The sequence below is a fragment of the Uncinocarpus reesii genome, genomic scaffold (genome assembly GCF_000003515.1).
Source record: "Uncinocarpus reesii 1704 scaffold_1 genomic scaffold, whole genome shotgun sequence".
Taxonomy (NCBI): domain Eukaryota; kingdom Fungi; phylum Ascomycota; class Eurotiomycetes; order Onygenales; family Onygenaceae; genus Uncinocarpus; species Uncinocarpus reesii.
The window spans coordinates 5,322,301-5,344,920 of NW_003052500.1; the positions used below are offsets into that span (position 1 = coordinate 5,322,301).

Here is a 22,620-nt window from a genome sequence, read left to right on the forward strand (position 1 = left end):
ATGCTCTTCTGAATTATAACTGTCAATTCAGAATTAAGAGTGATGACTTCATTCTTCACTTCTGTTATGATCACTGCAACAGAAGAGAAAAATGCAATTAACTTAAAGCTTGCACATTCAATAACACTTCATATAGCTGTGCTTTACATCAAGAAGACAAGTGCTAGAGAGAAGATTATAATTATTGAATTGAAATGAATATACTTTCTAATACTGAGCTATAACAGAATTCTGAATATTGTTCAGAATGTCTACTCTCCTCTCAATATCATGTGCAGAACAGAGTATTGATGTTCTGAATATAAGAGATGAGTGAGAAATATAGTAAAGAACTGAAAATGTATTACTTTAAAGAGATTTAAGATAAGTTCTTCATTCATTCATATATAAAAAAGTTCATTAATCAGAGTATCTACAGACACATATTAGTAACATTATAAAACTGAGCTTTCAAGAGAACTCTAAATATGAGATACATACAGTGAAAGACTCATTCAAGCTCACCAGTTATTTTGTGAGAGAATTCAATACTGATGGCTTTCACAATATGTTTCACTGAATGACTAAACTTCTGAATATCAACAACAGTTTATCACAGAGAAAGTGATTTATAAAGTATAGATTAAGTCTATACATTTGCAAATGAAGTTAATTAGTTCTAACTGTTTGATATAGAGATATATGCAAATCTTGCAACTCAGATGAAGCTCTTTCTTAATATTAATAAGTAAGATTGAATCTTTAAAAATGTCAGAACTCTCAGTCAGTACTGAAATATTATTATAAAGAAGTCAGAGCTTTGTGATATTATACAGAATGAATTTGCAGAATTAAAGACATTGTCTGTGAAAATATCTCAGCAACAGTCTAAAAAAAAGATCAAAATACTTAATGATATCATACTGATGAAAAAAATGCTTCTGAAGAAGTCATTAAAGAAGAAGTTCAAACAAGAGTCACTTAAAGAAATACAGCAGTCTGTCAGAAATCTGTCAACTGCACAGAAAACAATTAATAAAAATCAGACTCTGTCAGAAGAAGAAGAAAATAATAATCAGAACTTTAAACTTCTTTCTTCTTCAGTGCAAGCAGCTGCTTCAGTGTAAGCAGCAGTTCCAGCACAAGCAGTTGTTTCAGTACAAGCAACAGTTTCAGCAGAAGCAGCTGCTTCAGTGTAAGCAGCTTCTTCAGTACAAGCTGCTTCTTCAGCACAAGCAGCTGCCACACTGAAGACAATAACTTCTCATATATGAATAAGAAGAGAATAAATAGCTGCAATTAAAGCAGCTTCATTTCAATTAAAGAAAACATGTCAGTTCTAGAACTCTATTAGCAAATATGAATTTGCAATGAAAAGAAATGTTTGATTTTGAGACAGATATAACTGCAATAGATGTTAATAAATGCAATACTTCATTCTAAATCTGTTTTACTTACTGTATTTTTATTATATTCAATTGCAAATGTCATAGGAAGAGCTCTTGGTCAAGATAAAGACAGATTGATATAATTATAATATTTAGAAAAAACAGTGCAAATTAGACTTACTGAAATTCCAAATAAACATAAATCTGTAGAAATATATTCTGATTAGAAAATCAAAACATTCAGATCTTTAATATATATAAATATCACACACAAATCTCATCTTCTCTTCTTTTTCTCTTCTCAGTCATATCACATTTTCACCCCCTCCCCCCCCCCCACTCTCTATTAATTTTTGAGTAAGTTAAGGAATTCTGAATGATTTCTGCAAATATATAATATTAGTTAACATGTATAGCTTTTTTTTTTCAGTAAAAATGACTTCTTATAGAAGCACACATGTCTCAGCTCCCATCATCACTTCTGCAATCATTCTCTTCTTCTCTTCTCAATTCACAATGTGTGACCACAAGATCAATAATAGTGAGCATAAGCTTACAGTATGTCTATACTGTGTAAACTGAGTGTATACAATACACCTCAACAAGCCCTGTGACTACCAGCAGAAAAGCAACAAGATATACAGCAACTGCACATTAATGAAGAAAGCTTGTATGTCAGTTAATGAGAAACATCATGAGCAGATTTCAGCACTTCTGACTGCTTATCAGAAGTTTAAGCTGGTGATAAATTCTCTTATGAAAAAAGTATATGTTCAAGATCTTCACCAGCTCACCACCAGTCTTCTCAGTATTATTAAAAAGATGACAACTGCTGTCATTATCTCTCTCATCTTCAGTATCACTGCTGCCATTCTGCCCTCATTCTCCAGCATGAATACTCTTCTCACACTTCAGAAGAAATAAAAAGACCTCTTAAAAACAATTTTTCAAACTTTTGTTATAAATTATCTATATATTTATTAATCAAATTATACTGATATATTTAAAAAGTAAATTGAAACTAAAGTTGACTCTCTCAGAAGCAATATTGTGACTCTTCAAAAGAAAATTAAAAGTATTTCTGCTGATGACATGAGTAGTTCAGTATTCTGTGAATAATGAATTGTACTGACAGAGTATATAGAGAAAAAGAAAGCTCAAAAGTCCCACTGTCAGTCTGTCAGTAAAGTCTGCTCACTCTATCTCTCTCTTCAGATGACATCAACTTCAGCCTTCTGTGTCTTATTTAATGGTGTGCCATCTGCTGCATCTGACTCCAGCCAGATCTTCAGATCTTCATGGAGATCAGAATCACTTGCATTGTCTCCATTGCAATTCTTTGCATCTGTTGTGTCATCATCCCCCCCTGCACCTGCTGAAAGTCTGGCCAGCTTTGAGTCTATTTTAGCAGACAAAGAAATGAAGGAGATCCAGAAGAGACATGATTTCATTCTAAAGATCTGATTTTTTTTTATCTTTATCTTCAAACAGATGAATGAAAGAGTTCTTGTTTTTAATCTTCTTTTTTTACCTTCAGATGGGTGGGTGGGAGGGTTTTTAAAAGTAGTTTTTATTAATGGCACTATTTGTTCCTTCCTGATTGGAATTCTGAACTCACACATATCAAGTAGTTACATAGATGACTCTTCCTACAGATTTCCAATCCAAACATTGATCTCATGAGCTTCTACATGGGTTCTACATTCTTGGCATGGACTCTACATATTGGATTGGATGAATGGTAATCCAACAGTATTCAAAAAATCCATTTTTCTGGTATGGAGTCATCGCGTTATCATGTGACTGGGTGACAGGTTGAGCTGTGTAAACGCGAGCGACCAAACAAGTAGTTTCTGGTCGGCGCGTGGGTGATGACCTGCCACACGCGTCGTTTCTTCGCCTGTTGCAAATCGGAACGTGGCACTCTTTTTGGTGGGAGGCGATTTGAGTTGAAACTTGCCCTGTTGGCGGGGTCAACGTCAGAAGTCGGTGAGCGGGACGCGAGACGGTGAAGGGAAAGTATGTGGAAGTTTTCTCCAATAATTGCCAATGTTTTTGGGTCAACACTGCAATAATGAACGAAAAAGCGGTTTATTTTCTCTAGGCTGTTCAGAGCTCAGCGACAGACTTGCCCGTCGAATGCGTCTCTGAGATGAAGCAAAGTTTTTGGCTGCAAAACTCAAGTGTGGCGTTGCCCCGCATCCATGCACCGCCAGGATCTGTTCTCAAGTGTGGCGCAACGATGCCAGCACCGACAACAGCGACCGCAGCACAGGAGCACAGTTGCATTTCCCTAGTCTGAATGCCTTGTCACTTTTCATCGGAATCCTTGGTGACGTGATTTTCAGCTTGCTTGTCCCTCCAGACCGCCCTCTAGCAAATCGCTCTCTTCCGGTGTGAAAGGATAGTCTCCTCAGGTCGCATGATGCTTCTTGTTAGTCTCCAGCGCTCTTCCGCTTTTGCCAGGCCGACTTTGCCTTTGCTCCGCAAAGCTTGCTAGAGATTCGACCATTTGTCGGGTCACAAGCATCTCTTCGCCGCACACCGTCTGTAAGACTCGATGTTGGAGAGAGCCATTTATCACCACCTGGCACCTGACTGCAGGTGTGCTTGGCAGCTGAGATGCACACAGCCCAAATCCACACAGAAAAGCTCCAGGGAGTTGCAAAGGTCATATCAGTGGTCAATGAATGCACTTCAGTGTTTCGCTCTCTTCATCTGCAAACCGAGATTAAAGACGCAAATTATTGCTTCCTTCTCCTTTCTTTCGCGTCACGAAGGAGATCGGGCCATTGCACCACAGGCACGACTATTTTCCAGAAAGTCTGATCATAGAATCGTCCTCTCCAATCAGGGTGCAGAACAGGGATTTCTGGGAATCATCCTTTTTAGTTCGAGATTCATCGGCGAATCCGAAGTTGAAAACGGCCCAAGACCGCTACCCTCCATCAACTGCGCCTTTGTGGAAGCACAGCGACCCCTCTTGAAAAGCTTTGTCTCCCAGGCCCAGACTGGGTTCAGTATGCACATGCCGCTTTCCAGCGTTATGTTCGTAGATGCATTCCAGACTCCAGATTACGAAAGTGTTTCGAAACCGAGGGATCTCCGGCCATTCACAGCTACTCGGGACAGGTTTTCCTCTCACTGTTGAGGCAGATTTGTTACAGATTGTTGAGGTCGGCCTTCCATGCAGCAGCATCCATCAATGATCAGGCCCTTTCTCAGGCGGGGGTTGAACCCATCTGGCGGGGATTGGATGGGAAAATCTTTCTATCATCCCAGAGTGCCATTCGACCTCAATAGTCCCCACCAGGCTGCGGAAACATAGAGCCGCTGAGCACGGGCAGAATATCCTCCACGGCGTCCCGGGGAGACCCAATGTTCATCTCTGAATTGTGATGCCTCCTTTTCCTTGTCCGAATTTGGACGGCAGGGTTTGTGAGAGGGTACAGGAAGCCCTCGGGGGTTATCATTTTCCAGGATCCGCCCTGCTGGGATGTGGGTTGCACTGAATGCACTGGAGGGAATCTGATCACCGAGAAAAGATTTTTTCTCTCTACATCCCAGGAATAGACACATTTGGAGACGTTTCCCTGGGCAATTCGCCTCCTTGGATCGGATATCTCCAGCACGTCCCGTGTCGTAACATACTGTATATCTCCGTTTCGTAATTTTCCATAACCGAGCATGGCGCCCTAGTGTTGCTAGAAACGCGCGAAAAAACTGTAATTAACACGTTTAGGGACGGTATGATACGGCTATGACGCACTCCTCACGGCCCATTCTCGACCAAGTCCCATGCGGCCTCCCTGCGGCCATCTGCAGGCTTCGCGAGGCGGAAGAAACTAGGGATCTTATGCATTTTGCCCAGTTCGAATCAGCAGCGTAGAGGCGAGGTTGACGCATGCGCAGGGCCACAAGCACTGGAGAGCAGTGGAAATCGGGATCAACCAGGATGCATCTTCTCAAGTTCCGTTGACAGAGCTCCCTTCAAGGGATCAGCTCAGACCTGTCCGTGTGCGGTTGTTTCTCTGGAGAAACGCCGTTTCGTTTAAGCTGCCCTGACGTTTTGTTTTTCGCTTTAGGCCTTGCCTCTCGGAAGGTGGAAAAAGGCTGTTAACTAATTTTTCTTAAAAGAGTGGCATCCCCACCCTTGCTCTGCCGACTCGCTTTTTTTTATATATAATGCTCGTTGAGTACCACAAAGGGCCGTATTTCCCTTTCGGGCTCCTCAACGCCATTCTCACCACCACCTCTTCTCCCTCTCCCTTCTCCTCTTCTTCCTCATCCTCTTAATTTAGTTGCGTAATTCTTGGTTGATCTAATTTCTACTTCATTTCTGTTCCCCCTTTGTTCGCTGCTCCTTGACAAAGCTATATCCATACCCGCCTCCGCTCCAGCCGCCGTCATCTCATACTGTCCTGAGCAGGGCCCGGTGTGCTGAACTACGTTCGTACTTTATTGCATCGAGCTTCGATGATATATCCCTTCCGCTTCGATACGTTTTCATAATGCCGACAAGTCTCCTGCCTGCTTCCGCTGCGGCCTTTGCCCCAAGGTCTTCGCCAAATGTCGTCCTCCATCGGGTGGAGGCTTGGCTAACTGCGACTCTCAAGCGGGTGAACCGGGTAAAGCGCCCTTTGAACAATGTTGGCCAGCATACCAGGTGCCTGACAGAAACCCTGTCTTCGACAAACGCCCTTTGGAACCTCTGCTCCATCATGCTGCCCAAGGCGCCTGAATCCGAACTGCCTAAGGATGATAACCCTCTGGTGGAGGCTCTGTTCAACTATCAACTTTCCCACATGGAGGCATACGTGGTCCATGTTGACATGGTTTCGCAGAATGAAGTCGCATTCAAACTAACGCCGGAAACTATCGAGACCTTGGTCGACTACCATAAGGATGTCTTTTCTGCCGATACCGCTGCGAGTACTTGGGACTGGGCTGAGAAGGAGATTCAACTGAAGAAACTACATGAAGAGTTTGTTCAAGCCGCTAATCGATTTGTCTTTCGGACTGGCGTTCATGCACTCGAAGGAATGGAAGAAGAAGGAGCCGGCGAGCTCATTGGCGGTCGAAGTGATGATGCAAAGGCCGCCATCATGGGATTGTTTGTCCCCTTGCTTCCTCCACCACCACGAATCGTCGATGTGGTGCAGGCGACGCCACTTCTCCCAGTTCCACTCTCCCTGAAGATTGGTGGAATAGTCCGATCCACCAACCCGCCCGCGCCCGTTGAATCGTGGCAGGTAGTTCCTTCGAGCCCTAGTGCAGCCTCTACGTGTGACTCACATCAGAACCTGTGGGCTAGCATTACGATGAATGATATGCACATTCCGTCACCCACTCCGTCCCTGAGCCCGCCATTGCCTTCTACCGAGTATACTACTGCCGAATACTACAGTGCTCCAATGACGACAGCCGCAATGGCGCCTCTCCTTTTGCCAAGCATGTTTTTACAGCAACAATGCAGCACTACAGCCGGTATGGGAGGCTTTGGGTGGAATGATCGCATTGTCGACTTCGCCTTGCCGTACGGAACGACTATGTAACCAGGTCCAAAACGACCCCGGCGCCTATAGACTTCATACCCGCCAACGCTGCGGAATTGGGCGGTCCATGCAAGTTCAACAATCTCGACGACCACCCATACACTCCTTAAACCCGCATTTACAATACTGGCATTACTGATGGCGTTTTCTCCCGGACTAACGATCGGGTCTAGCGGATATAATCTTGGGTTTCGAACACATATACAAAGCATGGGGTTTCTTGTTTTTTTTGGTGCATTTTTTTAGCAAGCGTTGATTTTTTTTTCTTTTTTGCATGAAGAACCGGCGGGTCGGCCATTTGTCCTTTTTCTTTGCATGATGCACAACTCCCAAGCGGATGCTTCCCTTCGTTTTTTGTCTTACGTCCCGCATTTGATGTCATCAAGACCTGATGTGCCTCGCGGCTTGAAACGCTTTTCCTTTTTCATGTACCTTTCTTTTCTTATCGCATTATAGACTGGGATAGACGGCTTAAGGGAGACATGGCGATGACTTAGCTGGCTGCGTCATCCAGTCATGACCCCGCCTTCTGTTTCCCTTTCTATTGTCTGATTTCTTCCTTTCAGCACTGGCTGCTGAACTGGCAATCCCGTCCTATCGGGTTTGGGAAAGAGTCGGAACTGCGACAAATTGCGGCTTTATGTCCATCTGGCATGGAATTGTGGCCGCAATTTGGACCTAGATGCTTACAAAGGACACGACCACGGACAACGAGAAGCAGAGCGGGTGTCCATCTTCGATCTCCATCTGTGATGGTATCGCGGAAGGTGAGAACATTGTTGAATTGGAACCGCGTTCCTCGTCGCTTTCTTTCTCACAGGAGCTCTACCTCTGCCCCTCTCGGGTGTCCTCTGGCAGTGACTCGAAGCTATGCAAGATTAGGTTCATGTTAGGATCATCCCCCTTTGTCTCCGGGCTGGCTTGCTATCGTCTTTTTGTCGATGTGTATTTCCCGGAGAAGCCCGCTCACGCCTTTTCTTCGATCATCTCCACTGGATTTGGGGGGCGAAAGGAATCAGGCTGGGCGGGAATCGGATGCTGGTTTTACTTTCGTTGCTCTCACTAGTCCAAGCTGTGCTTCGGATTCTCGCATGTTGTCAAAGTAGTGTGTTTAGATACGTTAGCTAGTTTGTATATTTGAAGTCCCTAATTCATTGCAATCTAAGCTGAGCTTGTATGTCATCTCATCACCAGCCATAGTGCCTTAATATAGCCATGCAGCCCCCAAGCAGTGTTTTAAGCCCATCACATTTAATAAACGCACAGAGTTACGTGATGTGAGAACTTCCCATAAACCTGCGACTTAAGAAAATCTTCTTTCTGGTCTTTAATTCTCCCCACTAGGCACTAGAGCCTTAGCTAGTTGAGAATATCAGGTCTAGTTCTGAATCCCTTGTTCCCAAATTGACACCTGGCCAACCTGGATAGACACTCAGAGTTCTTCGAGATCACCGAGGCAGCAGATACATTCTCTCGATAGTTACATGGCCGTAACTAACAGACACCTCTAGGATTTTTGCTCGCAAGATTTTAATCCTTTCGCTTATGCCGATATATGGGGGCTTGGGACCATCTTGATGGCCAGGGGTACAAAGATTTGCAAATTAAATTGGAAAATGTCCTCTGAAGAGCTGCCACTCAAGAACATAAAGTAACTAGACCAAGGACAAACAATCAAACAAGAGCTTGGAAACTTGACAACCATGAAAAGAAAGGAAATCAAACGCGCACGAAAATAGAAACGCAGGGGATATAAAAATTCAACTCCGCCGGTAGGCCTGGGACGAATGCCGCCCATAGATCTCGAAGTGAAAAGGGGAAATGCAACCGCTTCCAAGCCTTGCCCATAAGAACGCGATTTCCCATTCCATCATGATAGCGTCCAGCGGCAAGGATGGCCTTTCTCAGCGTATTTATTTAGTTGCTGAGTGAAAGCGAGAATAGCATAGCACAGATGTTTGATGTGACCTGGTGCTCCGGGTTGAAAGGGGCCATATTCTTGCATTGACATAAACGGTTTTTTGATTTTCTTCTTTCCGACCTCATTCTGCAGGATGTAGTCAACATAGTCCTGATCATATTCGGCAATTATCAGAAAGCAGTCCCTGTTATCTTGGCTGATCATAAGTCGCCTGTTTCTTTCCATCAACTTGCGGAACCGGTAACTAGAGGATAACGGTATAACTCACTGGTATTTGCCCGATTTTGTTTTATTGTCCGGTTGAGAGTTTATCCACGCAGCCATCTGGGCGCTTTCCTGCATTCGAGGGTCGGCAGTTTTTCTGTCACGAGCCTGGACCTCTATAATGGCAAGGGAAGGAGCGTCGTCTGATGTTCCCAAAGAAAGATGCCCGTCCACACAGGCGCTGAAAAGATCGGTTGCTTTGGCTTTTCCGTTCCCTGGTACCTTAAAGTCAAACGCTTTACGTTGCGGAGTCCAGGTAGTCGCACCCATATCTGGAGCACGTAGACATACTGCCTGGAGCAGCAAAATAAGCGCGATATTCACGATATTCTCGTCATCAATCTTTTCGTATTCTTCATAGCTCCCTGACTCGTCAGGTTCGCGGACGAGGGGAGAACCCCACGGCCCCTGGGGTGCAGGAGTGGCCTCCCAGCTCTCTTCATTGTCGCTATCCGCTCCATGTTGGATCAAATTCGCGAGACGGATTTCTTCTTCTTCCGGGCTTTCTGACGTGGCGGGGGGGGGTTGAAATCCGGTTGTCTCATCCTTTCCATCTTCCGTTTCGTCGCCGCCCTCGTTCGATTTGCCACCGGCGACAATATTTTCTTGGTATCGTTCGCCAATGATTTCGTAGAAACCTTTTGCAGCATCTGCAGGTATTTCCAGACCAGATCAAAAGTTCCTAGTTCTGGTGTGCAGTCCAATCCTTTGCTAATACGATCGATGAGAGATACCCAGTCTTTATTCTTCGCCAAGTCTGCGGTGGCTGTCGTGGGGAGGCCTAAAGCTGTTGGATTGAAGTGCTCTATGGGCCTGCGATTTGGCCATAGAACCCGAAGGAAGAGATATTGGTCCTGTTCAATTTTGGACGCTGATTTGAACTTGATCCCATCGCCGAGGGACAGGTCTTCTAGCTGCCTTTCAACCACTGCCGTTTCCCATTCGCCAGGAGTAGAGACAGCCATTGCTTTCAGGAGGACGTAGGACTCGTTGATAGATAAATTGAAACGGGGATATATAAGAAGCTATAGGGTAGAGTTATCGATGAATGACTCGAACGATATGAGGGGGGATCCTAGGGGATTTTATATCGGTGGGCAGGTCAGCGGGTCGACAGGCAGAAAGCTAGGGGAGTGCTGGTTAATTGGGAGCCCATAGGAAAGCCCAAGGCCTGAGCTCACCGAGTTCTTCAGGGTTCTCAATACGAGTATGTTCCAGTAAAACTGCCCGGTGAGCTTCTGCCCGTTGACCCGCTGATACTCCGAAGTGCCTCATTTCAACCTGGCGGCTAAAGTTTGAAAGTTGTTCATTGGGCAGGACTTAGCAAATCAGGCCAGCCTTGATTCGCAGTCTTATTGAGTGCCCATGCCACTCTGATATCAAACAAGGAATGGTCCGCGGACTCGCAGCAATAGTGCCCCTGGCCACCCCCAAAAACGAATGATCACATATCAGAATATTATGATTATCCATAGTTGAGCGGGCGGCTCGACCTTTGAGGCTTGCCCATTGGGCTACCTCCAAATGTTTTCGTGGCTACCGTGGGTCCAGAGCCTGGAGCCCATCATGTTGCTGTGCCGGTTGAAACCTCAATCTTTAAGGATGGCCCATCATAGCGCAGCGGTCCGAGCAAGAGGCCCAACCATTGGCCACGTCCAGAAAGCCGCTCATGAGAATGAAACCGTGCGAAGCTGGATAGTTGGGGATGTCTCATGGTGAACGAGCGGCTAGGTGACCGGTCGAGCTCATTGGACTGCCCTTCGGCCCTTGGAAACTTATTGATGCCAGCAGTTCCATTGACAGCCAGGGCGAGACGTCCAGGCGCTTGGAACGCTCTCGATAATTGGATAGCCTCAAGGGAAGCGCGCGGCAAGGTGAGGGGTTCGCTGCGGATCATCCAATTGCGCGAATCGAGACCACGCCGTCAGGATCTGGCTCAATGAGCGAGCAAGCATGGTTGTTGTGCGGCGTGTGCTGCTGCCTATGTAGTGTTCGTGTCGTGAGGTCCAGAAGGAAAATGTGACTTGGAGTTGTTGCTACGGAAACCGCCGCGGACTCTTGGATGCAAGTTGGACTAGCACCGTTTCCATAGTCAGGTATATATTCTCCCATCTCGATTTCTTTCTGATTCATTTCGACCATTCTTCTGCTCCTCACACTTCTGGCTTTTCTCTAGTACTATATTACGATTTATTTCTTCGCTATTTAACCTCCTTGTTAGCTACTGACGATGTTCCCGTGCAGGAGTTCAGAGACAAACTCCAGAAACTGCTTGACGATGGAGGCGTCGATACCGAGACCGCACAGGTGCTCTTCCGACACTACGACATTGTCGAATGTGTTGATATGCTCTACCTCCGCATCCGCAACCCGGAGAAAGCTCGATATACGCCTGAAGAGGCAAAGGCCGTGAACGTCCAAGTAACTTCATGGAACGAACAGAAGCCAATCTTCTTCCAGCAAATGTCGGAGCGCGACTTTGAATCATACGACTTGATATCTCCTTTTGAGGTACGCTCTTTGTTCAACCGTGACAGCGAAATAGAGTACGTTTCTTACGTCCATTCAATGCTGGGATCATCCATACTCGGTTCAAAGCATCGCCAAGATCAAGATGACTTGCTTGACCACACTGGATGGCACTCAGAAAGGTGAGCGTGAAATTTGTTTTGTGCGGAAAAGGATTGTAGCGCTAACAACGTCGAAGAAATACGTGGCGTCGAAAATCCATTTTAGACACTGCACATCCCCGCCGTGGAGAGAGCGCGTATGGCTGGCTTGCCGCCGAAATGCTGGGCAGAAAGGATGTTCCGCATACGATCGCCTACTCATTGCATGAGTGCCATGATTCAGACCACATCCTACGAAGCGAGTTAATGATTCTACTGAGAATCATCCAAACGAAGAGGAGGCGCCCCGAATGGTACCCTCATGATCTCACACCTGTAAGTGAAACAGCATCAGACTTTCCTTTCCTCCTCCCCCTTTTCTTCTTTTTCTTCTTCTTCTCCTCTCTCCGGGACTCTAGCTAATTTCAGGAATAGGTTCTCTTGGTCTCCATCAGGGCCTTTGCGTTTCGTATCATGGAAGGCTACTTTGACGGCTCAAAGCTTGTCATCAACATGAGCGATGCCATTCCTGTGAAAGTGGGAGAAGAGCAAACCTCACAGCAGAAAAAGGTTAATGGGGTTCTGAGGTGGATCGGCTCAAAGCCGGTTGGAGATACTTTGAGGTTCAAGGCGCCTTTCAAGGATTATTAGCGTCACCATGAAGCGTTCCAGAATGTATTGTGGGCTTGCTGTGCATGATAGTTTTTGATATTCTTTGGGAACTGGCGCTGTGCTGGAGTGCGACTGGTGTGACGGACTGGGACTCTCTTTCGGGCGGCATTTAACCCTTTCTTCTGGCCTAAGAGCAGTATGGCGGAGTGGTCCCTTTGGGGTCTGTCGGGATATGTATGGAGGTTTCATGGCGTCTGATCGGCTTTCCTTAATGAATTGATTTTTCTCTTTTACCTTTGATGAATCCCAGGTGTGGCCCGTCATGAGTCAGTCTAAATCCGGGACATCCTGATATTGCGAATCAAAGGAGAGTATTGAAAGCTCTTACACCACAGCGGGGCCCTCTCCACAGCGATACCATTGTCGCTGCTTACGAGGATGACTCGGCCGTATACATTAATAAGTAACAGGCTTGTAGCATCACCGTGAGACCCGATACCATTCGGGATCCCTATGCAGATGCAAATTCCACAGATCTATGTCCACAAAAAAGGCATTATCGTGACTTCAGCGCAGGGTTATTGCGGCCGTTCTGACTGGACAGTGATCTGCTGTGTTTACTCAGATGTTTTGGCATAGCGTCACGTTGGTAGAGATACTTCAAGTAGCCCCTGAAGCGAATGTAGGGCATCTGGGGACCAAGCTGCTCGGATCTAGAGTTCATGAATCTCTCAGGTATACTCTTTCAAAAGTGGCCAGTTGGAATAAGATGCAATCATAAATGCGTAATGAACAAGAGTTAATAATTCTGTTCCTATGTATGCGTGAGCACTACAAGTACCCTAGATTATAGCATGCACTAGTAAAATTCTGGGTGAATAGAGCAATATGAAGGAGCCGACACGACGAAGTGTTCATGATTGGGGTAAGTCCAAGTCTACCACAATCGGAGAATTGAACTTTTTGCCCCCCTTGTGCGGCCAACTAGTCGCCAAAATGGCCGCATTGACGATACACGTCTCGTTTCTCTGCCAGCCATCGTTGTCGAGACGGCTCCCGCGGCATAAATCAATCGTCGACTGCTTTCTGCTTTGTTGCCCCGGCAAGCTCCCAACTACTGTGTCACGCTCTTCGTTAGATTCGTTAGCCCAGTGTACTCGGTGGTAACCTCGACTTTCATGGACATGGCCGCAGACCGCCAACCTAGGGCGTACCTCCCCTAGCCGTCTTCGGAGAGCTTCGCAGCCCACAGACTTTCCTTTTCTAATGTCGAGATGATCTTCCGGTGGCGTATGCGTTATCAAAACGTCCGTGTCTCCCGGTATATCGTCCCATAGAGAGTTGGCTTGATCGGGACGGTACCCGAAGCCCCAACCCTCGAGGAGCGGCGAATATGGTGAGCCAAATACTTTGAAAACAGACTTGGGGCCATTTGGTTTTGCTAAACAAATTTCTTTTGCTTCATGGTTCAAATAGACGAATTGGGATGACATGTCGCCTTCGAAGTACATGGTTGGTAGTTCCCGTGGCCTATCCGTGGAGGGCAGTCCGTTATTTTCAGGATAGTTTGGGTCGAGAAGGATATCGTGGTTCCCTTATGTTTGGCGAAATATTAGTAGACCATCACCTTAGACGCAGCCATGCCGCCGCCGCCACAAGCAAAGTCAAGGGCCTGCACACCAGCGATGACAATCTTTACTTCGAAATCAGCCGCTGAAATCCATTTCAAGGATCTGTCCAGCTCTTCTGCAGACCCTCTGTTGGTGATATCCCCCGCATGAATCAAGACGTCCCCTTTAGGGAGCCGAAAGCCGGCGTCTGCTGTGCTGTATCCGTGGGTATCCGAAACGCAAACAAAACGCGTGCGCACCATGGTCGAAGTTCAAGGTTTTGCATGCCAAAGACAGCGCTAGAAAGCCGTATAAAGAAGGGTATATAGTTCTAAATAAAGCTTTGGTCGTCCCCTCCCTCCGACTATCTAATCAAGAAGTTGTGGATAATCACGTCTGGCCATCGTCTGGGGACAGAGACCAAAGGCAGCCTATGTTTTGATGGGTAGTGCCGTGTCTGCTCCCTATCTTGTCTGTTTGTTTCCATGCTTCCAGCGTCGTGGATTGTCTTTCGATCTCTGATTCTCCGGATCAAAGTTGAGGTGAGGTTGCGATGCCAAGCCCACCACGTGATCAATTGACTCTGATTGGACACATTAGGGCTGGCCCCCATCGAGCGGCACACAAACGAGCACTCGCTTAATTAAGCTCGAGAGGGCGACCGATCCGACTTCGCGGCTTGAACGATCACAACGACAACGAACTTCGACAACTCACAGCAACACGGTGTATCCTAGAGCAGAGCTCTTCCCTCTACCCTGGATATTTGCTTCGTGAACCGGTGACAGATCAGGATGTCCACTTTCGAGCCTGTGGTGCGTTGCCAACCCTCTCACTTTTGCTACCCTGCGTGGACGTGGAATCGCTGACTGAACCCCCATTACTCTATAGGTCGTCATTGACGGCAAGGGACATCTCCTTGGTCGCCTCGCCAGCACCGTTGCGAAGCAACTTCTCAACGGCCAGAAGATCGTCGTTGTGCGCTGCGAAGCCCTCAATATCTCTGGCGAATTCTTCCGCGCCAAGCGTACGATCAACCCTTTTTCTTCTTGAACATTGACGCTCTATCTTGCGTTTTCGAAAGAGCCGAAGCGATTTACATATCTTGGGATGATCATTGACTGACTGCGACCCGAAATCACAGTGAAGTATCATGCCTATCTTCGCAAGATCACTCGTTACAATCCGACACGAGGAGGTGAGATTTGAGCGTTGGACTTCTGGAGGAACTGTACCCATATACTAAACCCGAGATCGTAGGCCCATTCCATTTCCGTGCCCCATCCCGAATTTTCTACAAGGCCGTTCGAGGCATGATCCCACACAAGACCCCCCGAGGTGCTGCCGCCATGGAGCGATTGAAGGTTTTCGAGGGTGTCCCACCACCATATGACAAGAAGAAGAGAGTTGTTGTCCCTCAAGCTCTCCGAATTCTCAGACTGAAGCCCGGCCGCAAATACTGCACAGTTGGACGTTTGAGTCATGAGGTTGGCTGGAAATACCAGGATGTTGTTGCAAGGTTAGTTAGATGCGTAAACTGGATTGTTTCTTTACGGGTACGTCGCAGCACTTATGCTAACTGGGTTATTTTCCGTCGCAGACTCGAGGAGAGACGCAAGGCCAAGAGCTCCGCATACTACGAGCGCAAGAAGGCTACCCGCAAACAACTTGCACAAGCCCAGCGATCGGCCGCAGGTCAACAGGCGAAGGAGCAGTTGGCTTCTTTCGGTTACTAGGATACCTCGGTGGGTTTTGTGTGTTGGGTGTGAAATTATCGGTGCAAATGTGGACATGGACGAGCGAGCTGGACGGGCAATCCGATCGATTTGTACACATTCTACCATCAGGAGGGCCCTTTTATGACTCAGGGAACATCATGATGGGAGTTGGGAAATCCAAAAAGAAATTGATTTCTACGTTATGGCGTCGTTAGGGATGAAGACTCGTTCATAGCTCTTACCACTCTATCGCTCCAAACCCCTTAATCAAGATGATGTTTCCAAGCGAAAGTCATAAAAACATATGCTTAAAGGATATCGGCACACATTCCCGCTTTCCTCCCAGATTCTTACTGTAGCCGGGTATGCTCTGTCGGGCCAACGGACTGTGGGGAATCCTGTGGGCGGCACTGGAGTTTGGCCGTCCCAGTCAGTGAAGTCGGGTTATTTTCGGGGAGAATAGAGTAACTAGCATCAACCCACAGAGGCTCAGGAAAATAGACATATAAATAGCCATGCGCCCCTGGGACCGTCTTCCGGTACCTTTAACAGGCGATACCCGTGAATTTACTCCTTTCCTGTCCTTACAATCCTGCTCAACATGTCCGGCCCTGCGTCGCGTCTGCGGAGTTTAACCGCGCAGCTTCTCCACACCCCCCCAGAGCGCCAGCAGAATCTGAATAGGCATACCCTTTCTCCAACGTTCTTCCTCCCTCGCGCTGCGGCGATCGAACCTGATGTAGGTCGGCTTCGTTGCGGCTGACTGCTGAATGTCCGCTTCCCACTATACTCGCCGGACAACTTGCTGACGATTGCGACTCCCCCACAGGCCGAGGCAATCTACCATGTTACTGCGAATAATAAGGTCTTGAGGAGGTCATACATTGAGACTGCAGACCGGGCAAGGGGGTTAGCGTATTATATCAAAAAGCATGAATATAAAAGAGTGGGCATTTTGTGTCCGAACACACCGGCGTTCCTGGAATCGATCTATGCGATCGCGGCAGCGGGGGCAGTGAATGTAGGTAAGTCGGCAATCATAAAAACTCCCGCCCCAAGTATCCTCGTCAAGCTAGTTACGGGTCAAGTGTTAATGGTGCGCCCCTAGCTGTGAACTACAGACTGAAGCCGGAAGATATCACGTATATCTTCACGCACTCCGAAGTTGATTTCATCATCGTGGATGAAGAGTATCTACACCTGCTGGACGGGTTTCGAGAGGGTCGACCAGGCTTCCCTGTGATTGTTGATACTGACACCGATGCGACTGAGGGCGAGCTTAGCGGGCCCTTTGATGCGGCGATTCTAGAAGGCCTTAAGCATGACACGGAAGCAGGGGGCCATGGGTGGAATGGCCTAGAAACACATGCTGAAGATGAAGAGTCGCTAATCGCGTTGGCATACACGAGTGGGACAACCGCGAGGCCAAAAGGCGTGGAGTATATTCATCGCGGGTGCTACTTGGCGGCGGTTGCGAATGTTATCGAGTCTGGATTGAACTACCACCAGGGCCGGTGCCGGTATCTCTGGACGCTTCCAATGTTTCATGCCATGGGTAAGAATCATGCGGGATTTCTTCCCCCATCTGGTTTTGGTATTAAATCTGGCTTCTAGGTTGGACCTTTCCTTGGGCTATTACGGCCGTCCGAGGGACTCATTACTGCCTCAGGAAGATTGACTATCCGCAAATCTGGCGACTGTTGAAAGAAGAGAAAATCACTCATTTCAATGCTGCCCCTACTGTGAATACAGTCCTCTGCAGTTCGAAAGAAGCCGAGAGGCTTCCGTCACCCGTGCGAGTTACCGTGGCGGCGAGCCCACCCACACCTCATCTTTTCGAACAGATGATGGGTTTAAATCTTCATCCAGTCCATGTGTATGGAATGACTGAAACCTACGGGCCCATCACCAAGGGCTACCATATGCCAGAATGGGATGCCTTACCGGTGAAGGAGAAATATGAACGGATGGCTCGACAAGGCCACGGCTTCGTCACCAGTCTCCCCGTGAGGGTTATAAAGACTGAGGTCCCGGAAGGCACTGTGATCGACGTGGAGCGCAACGGCAAAGAGATTGGTGAGATCGTTTTTACGGGCAATATTTGTGCTAGAGGATACTACAAGGATCCGGAGGCAACGAGCAAACTCTTTGCGGGCGGAGTTCTCCATTCCGGGGATTTAGCGGTCTGCCACCCAGATGGTTCAATAAAAATTCTGGATAGGGCGAAAGATATCATCATTAGCGGTAAGCCGCAGCTCACGCGTTTGATGCTGACGATGTCGCTAATTTGCAATCCTAGGAGGCGAGAATATTTCCTCTGTAGCCCTGGAGGCTATGCTGGCCACCCATCCGGATATCCTCGAAGTAGGGGTCGTCGCAGTTGCGGATTCGCACTGGGGAGAGCGGCCTAAGGCTTTTATCACCGTGCAGCCTGGCAGGACATTGCGGGGAGAAGATGTGATAGAGTGGGCGAAGCATACCAGCGGAATCAGTCGGTTCATGGTCCCAAGAGAAGTCGAGGTTCTCTCTGAGCTTCCCAAGACGAGCACAGGAAAGGTCAAGAAGAATGTGCTCCGGGAATGGGCCAAGGGCGCGGATCGTAACCTCGTGAAATAGTAACCGTTTAGCGTATATAGCCGGGGTATTTCTCTGACTTTTGAGGCCGGAGTCACTGCTCTCGAGTGTATAATAAAAATAAATGCTGGTATTGCCTGACATGATCATCCAGCCATGGACGCTCCATCACATGGCGGCTGTCAGTGTCAGCGCGAGTGTGCGAGTGACATCAAAGTGTTTGGCCCACACGACATCCCGCTTCTACGGCCATCTTCCTCCAGCGTCCCAACATCATTGCTGCTGCTTCACTCTTCCTCCTTGGAGCCCTCGCTGTTTGTGAGGCTTGATGGATACACTACTTCTGACAGCTTGAGAGTCCTCTCGACCTGCTTCTCCTGCACCCAAGCCCAGTTTGCCCGCAGTCGGCCTCACTAGCTAGTCGCCCGTCCTCTGCGATCCGAGTATGAAACACCCCTAAAATCTCACTCTCTTCTCACATTCACCTCTTCACCTCCCATCGGCCGGCCCTCGAGTTCAGTTCTTGCTAATAACCTTTGCGTCTTTCCTTCCACCAGCGCCCCGTCAATCCTCAGGCACTTCCCTCCCGCATCGAACAGCCTCAGCCGCGCTTGACACACTGCCGTTTCAAACGACGACCACTTGGAGACGGCGCCTACCTTGGACAGCTCGCCCGTATAAACAGTGGCCGTCGATCTGCCATCCTCCAAACCCAGCATTCGGTCGTCGGGCCAGCACAGTTTCGCGAGTCACGTCTGTTTGGCTTCTCCCACCCGCTGATCGACGGAGTATCCCCTCCACCCCACGCCTACTCCCGGGTTGTCGAAAGGCGCGAAATAAAACCCTTTAATTCAGCCTTGCATCGTGAAGCCTCTTACATCGATGAGAATGTTTCGCTCACGGGGTCCCTTGCGGCACTCTGTTGGAGCGGGCTCCGAATCTTCCTCGTCAACCTCACCCGAGCGACCAGTCGACGATGACACAGATTTCTTCATCCAAGCAAATGATTCACAATCCTCTGTGGGCGTGGGAACCTTACGGGACTTCCAGGTCGATGCTGAACAGGGCGCAACTCTACCGCCCATTTACCGTCTTCCCCCCGAGCTCCTGATTGCCATATTTGCGAAGCTCAACTCGCCTACGGACATGCTGAACTGTATGAAAGTCTCCCAAAGGTGGGCGGCACATTGCGTGGCAATACTGTGGCATCGGCCGTCTTGTAATACTTGGGAGAATTTGAAGAGAGTGGCGGGCGCCATCAGTACTCCAGAGAGCTATTTCCCGTACTATGAGCTGGTGAAGCGGCTGAACCTTTCATCCTTGAGCTCCAAGGTTAATGATGGAACGATAATCTCGTTCGCCCAATGCAAACGAATTGAAAGGCTGACGTTGACCAACTGCTCGGCGTTGACAGATGCCGGTGTTTCTGACCTCGTTAACGGGAATGGTCATCTTCAGGCGCTGGATGTGACAGAATTAAGGAATCTTACAGACCATACACTGCATATCGTTGCGAGGAGCTGCCCTAGGCTACAAGGCCTGAATATAACCGGCTGCACCAAAATAACTGACGACTCATTGGTGGCCCTAGCAGAAAATTGTCGTCAGATTAAAAGGGTAGGCTTTTTCCTCCTCTAAATGTCGGGACTTGACGATTAATTTAATCCTCTTTTAGTTGAAACTCAACGGCGCTATACAAGTCACTGATCGAGCAATTCAATCGTTTGCAATCAATTGTCCGTCGATGCTTGAAATCGATCTACACGGTTGCCGACTCATAACCAATTCTGCCGTAACAAACTTGCTTTCGACACTTCGGTATCTCCGAGAGTTGCGCCTTGCTCATTGTGCCGATATCACTGAGCAGGCATTCCTTGACTTACCAGACGGAATAATTTTTGATAGTCTTCGGATCCTGGATCTGACAGCCTGCGAACATGTGAGAGATGCGGCTGTGGAGAAGATCATCAATTCTGCTCCAAGATTAAGGAATCTAGTCCTTGCGAAATGCAGATTTATCACTGACCGGGCGGTTCAGGCTATATGCAAGCTGGGCAGGAATATACACTATGTCCATTTGGGTCACTGTTCAAACATCACCGATAACGCCATGACGCAGCTAGTTAAATCTTGTAGCCGAATTCGGTACATTGATTTAGCTTGCTGCAACAGGCTAACGGACATCAGTGTACAGCAATTGGCAACACTGCCAAAGTTACGGAGAATAGGCTTGGTAAAGTGCCAAGCTATCACAGATCGCGGTATCCTTGCTCTAGCGAAACCGCGCATTCCACAGCATCCTCTTGTCAGCTCTTTGGAACGAGTCCATCTGAGCTACTGCGTCAATTTGAGCACTTACGTAGGTTTTGTTGCACTACTATATACCGAATGTGATGCTAATTCATCTACAGGGTATTCACCAATTACTTAACCATTGTCCCAGACTCACGCACCTCAGCTTAACTGGGGTGCATGCCTTCTTACGAGAAGAATTAACCGCCTTTTGTCGCGATGCTCCCCCGGAATTTACGCCTCAGCAACGAGAAGTGTTTTGTGTTTTTAGCGGTGGAGGAGTTAATCGATTAAGAGATTTCCTCAATCAAGCCGCAATAGCGTATCATCGTGAGCTAGAGGAAGGAACAATGTTTGATGACGCCGAAGAACCAGATGAGGAAGAAGGACAAGTTACAGGCCTCATGAACGCCACAGGTCTTAATGACGATCAGGATAGAACTCTTGACGATGCTGCGACTCCGATCCAAGGCTAGTATAACCACGGCACATTGCTATTTCGACGAGAAATTCGAAATATCAACCCGGACATCTTATTAGTCGACGTATTCCCACGATAGACGTCGCCTAGGACCATTTACGAGGCGCATCTACATTCGGCCAAAGGTTATCAACCACCGCCGTGTGCATAGATATCGGATAGCAAGAACATTCGATCGCCAGGCACTTGTACTTTTACATGCGAGGGGCGGTCCATACAATGTTACTCGAGTATGATCCTCAAATCTACCATGAGAAACCCAACAAGTACTACTTCACTATGCCTTCCCGGTTCACTCCATTCCTCGATATCTTTTCGATTTTTGCATATGCTTTTCAAACACAATCTCCTTTTGTATTATTTTTTTCTCAGCTTATTTCGTTCGATGCCCTCCGGGCGCTCAAAACGTTCTTCACGCTAATGACTTGTTAATGCGAGATTTTAGCCGCAATTCCCAAGTTTAGCATAAGCGCTGTATTTTGTTCATATGATGAAATTGAAACACAAGATCACATCGTCTTTATATCCGTCGTCGATATTCTTAAAGTCATTCATGTCCACATTTTTGACAATGCCAATCGACAGTATCATGCGTACAAATAGATTGATGCCCATATACTCAGAAAATCCATCTCTGGGAGTCTTAAGAGTGCTATTCGACATTGATCATAAACTGGTCAATATCGGATTTGAAATTGGTGTTATGGTACAATAATGGCACGGACGAGGCCTGTCCCAAAAACAGATATAATTATTGCGAGACGGACAACATACCATCCAGGAGTAAAGCGCAAACAAAATTTCAAGATTTCGCAGCCAATAACCGGAACCAGAGAACAGGGCAGAACACAAGTGTATTAAGTAAAAATGGAAAGGAGAGGGATGGATGTGATAAAACCCATTGCTTCAAAACCCACGACTCGCTTCCACAAGCCCATCTTGCCACTTGGAAATGGCCACCCATGGCGGTGCGTACAATCGAAGCTCATCTAGCGCTGGGATGGCTCCCAGCTCATTAGCATCGCTCCACAGACACACGACTCTCCCATGTAACTCGTCCATACCCTCCTCGTTCCATTGGACGTCTACCGCCCAGGCATTCTCCCACGTCCTGCTCCATAGACGGATTTCGGAAATACCTTGGGGAACGGTGTGTGGCATCCTCTCATCTAGAGCGGAGCCAGGGATGGAGTAGTCGCTGATCGGATGGTTGAATTTGATCTTGCAGGCGCGGGTGTTTTTGCCGGTGATGTGGAAGCGGGCGTGGCGAGTGGCTTTGTCGCTTTTGCGGTTCTGATGCTCAGAATGGGAAATGTTAAAGGATAGCCATTTGTCACTGGGCGTGTTGGGTACAACTTTGGGCGCGAGCCCTGGCCAGGAGCATTTGAGGCGTCCGTCAATCGGCTTGGAGTCGCATGACATGATTTCTTTGGAGGCACTAGGTATTGAACTGATGATATCTCTAACGTATGATTCGACAGCGATAAGCGAAACTTCATTCCGGTTGGTATCTAGGTCGAGTTCTTGGGCAAAGAACACCTTCAGGCGATTTTCGGCGGAGAATGGAAATGCGACCAGGTTGTAAGTAAGTGTGCCGATAGAATCCACCCACATTGG

At 47.6% G+C, this 22,620-nt stretch overlaps 9 protein-coding genes across 9 annotated transcripts; 5 read left to right on the forward strand and 4 right to left on the reverse strand.

The window, feature by feature from the left end:
• Positions 1 to 4,663: 4,663 nt before the first annotated feature.
• UREG_02039 (uncharacterized protein) lies at positions 4,664 to 5,229 on the reverse strand (the record flags this gene model as incomplete). The annotated part of the gene is made up of 3 exons (XM_002542477.1): positions 4,664 to 4,875; positions 5,019 to 5,071; positions 5,144 to 5,229. The coding sequence occupies 3 exons, from the start codon at positions 5,227 to 5,229 to the stop codon at positions 4,664 to 4,666; spliced, it is 351 nt and encodes a 116-aa protein (XP_002542523.1).
• Positions 5,230 to 5,878: 649 nt separating this feature from the next.
• Positions 5,879 to 6,922, forward strand: UREG_02040 (uncharacterized protein; the record flags this gene model as incomplete). The annotated part of the gene is made up of 1 exon (XM_002542478.1): positions 5,879 to 6,922. The coding sequence occupies one exon, from the start codon at positions 5,879 to 5,881 to the stop codon at positions 6,920 to 6,922; it is 1,044 nt and encodes a 347-aa protein (XP_002542524.1).
• A 1,870-nt stretch (positions 6,923 to 8,792) lies between these two features.
• On the reverse strand, positions 8,793 to 10,072 carry UREG_02041 (uncharacterized protein; the record flags this gene model as incomplete). The annotated part of the gene is made up of 3 exons (XM_002542479.1): positions 8,793 to 9,054; positions 9,112 to 9,757; positions 9,826 to 10,072. The coding sequence occupies 3 exons, from the start codon at positions 10,070 to 10,072 to the stop codon at positions 8,793 to 8,795; spliced, it is 1,155 nt and encodes a 384-aa protein (XP_002542525.1).
• A 974-nt stretch (positions 10,073 to 11,046) lies between these two features.
• UREG_02042 (uncharacterized protein) lies at positions 11,047 to 12,367 on the forward strand (the record flags this gene model as incomplete). The annotated part of the gene is made up of 4 exons (XM_002542480.1): positions 11,047 to 11,106; positions 11,352 to 11,758; positions 11,815 to 12,052; positions 12,152 to 12,367. 4 exons carry the CDS (start codon positions 11,047 to 11,049, stop codon positions 12,365 to 12,367), a joined length of 921 nt encoding a protein of 306 aa, XP_002542526.1.
• An 875-nt stretch (positions 12,368 to 13,242) lies between these two features.
• UREG_02043 (uncharacterized protein) lies at positions 13,243 to 14,201 on the reverse strand (the record flags this gene model as incomplete). The annotated part of the gene is made up of 2 exons (XM_002542481.1): positions 13,243 to 13,922; positions 14,009 to 14,201. The coding sequence occupies 2 exons, from the start codon at positions 14,199 to 14,201 to the stop codon at positions 13,243 to 13,245; spliced, it is 873 nt and encodes a 290-aa protein (XP_002542527.1).
• A 531-nt stretch (positions 14,202 to 14,732) lies between these two features.
• Positions 14,733 to 15,674, forward strand: UREG_02044 (60S ribosomal protein L16; the record flags this gene model as incomplete). The annotated part of the gene is made up of 5 exons (XM_002542482.1): positions 14,733 to 14,753; positions 14,830 to 14,965; positions 15,083 to 15,136; positions 15,199 to 15,457; positions 15,539 to 15,674. The coding sequence occupies 5 exons, from the start codon at positions 14,733 to 14,735 to the stop codon at positions 15,672 to 15,674; spliced, it is 606 nt and encodes a 201-aa protein (XP_002542528.1).
• Positions 15,675 to 16,257: 583 nt separating this feature from the next.
• On the forward strand, positions 16,258 to 18,272 carry UREG_02045 (uncharacterized protein; the record flags this gene model as incomplete). Its single annotated transcript, XM_002542483.1, has 5 exons — positions 16,258 to 16,395; positions 16,486 to 16,681; positions 16,765 to 17,211; positions 17,271 to 17,900; positions 17,956 to 18,272. 5 exons carry the CDS (start codon positions 16,258 to 16,260, stop codon positions 18,270 to 18,272), a joined length of 1,728 nt encoding a protein of 575 aa, XP_002542529.1.
• Positions 18,273 to 19,118: 846 nt separating this feature from the next.
• On the forward strand, positions 19,119 to 20,998 carry UREG_02046 (uncharacterized protein; the record flags this gene model as incomplete). The annotated part of the gene is made up of 4 exons (XM_002542484.1): positions 19,119 to 19,847; positions 19,906 to 20,169; positions 20,269 to 20,589; positions 20,642 to 20,998. 4 exons carry the CDS (start codon positions 19,119 to 19,121, stop codon positions 20,996 to 20,998), a joined length of 1,671 nt encoding a protein of 556 aa, XP_002542530.1.
• Positions 20,999 to 21,909: 911 nt separating this feature from the next.
• On the reverse strand, positions 21,910 to 22,425 carry UREG_02047 (uncharacterized protein; the record flags this gene model as incomplete). Its single annotated transcript, XM_002542485.1, has 1 exon — positions 21,910 to 22,425. One exon carries the CDS (start codon positions 22,423 to 22,425, stop codon positions 21,910 to 21,912), a length of 516 nt encoding a protein of 171 aa, XP_002542531.1.
• Positions 22,426 to 22,620: the final 195 nt, after the last annotated feature.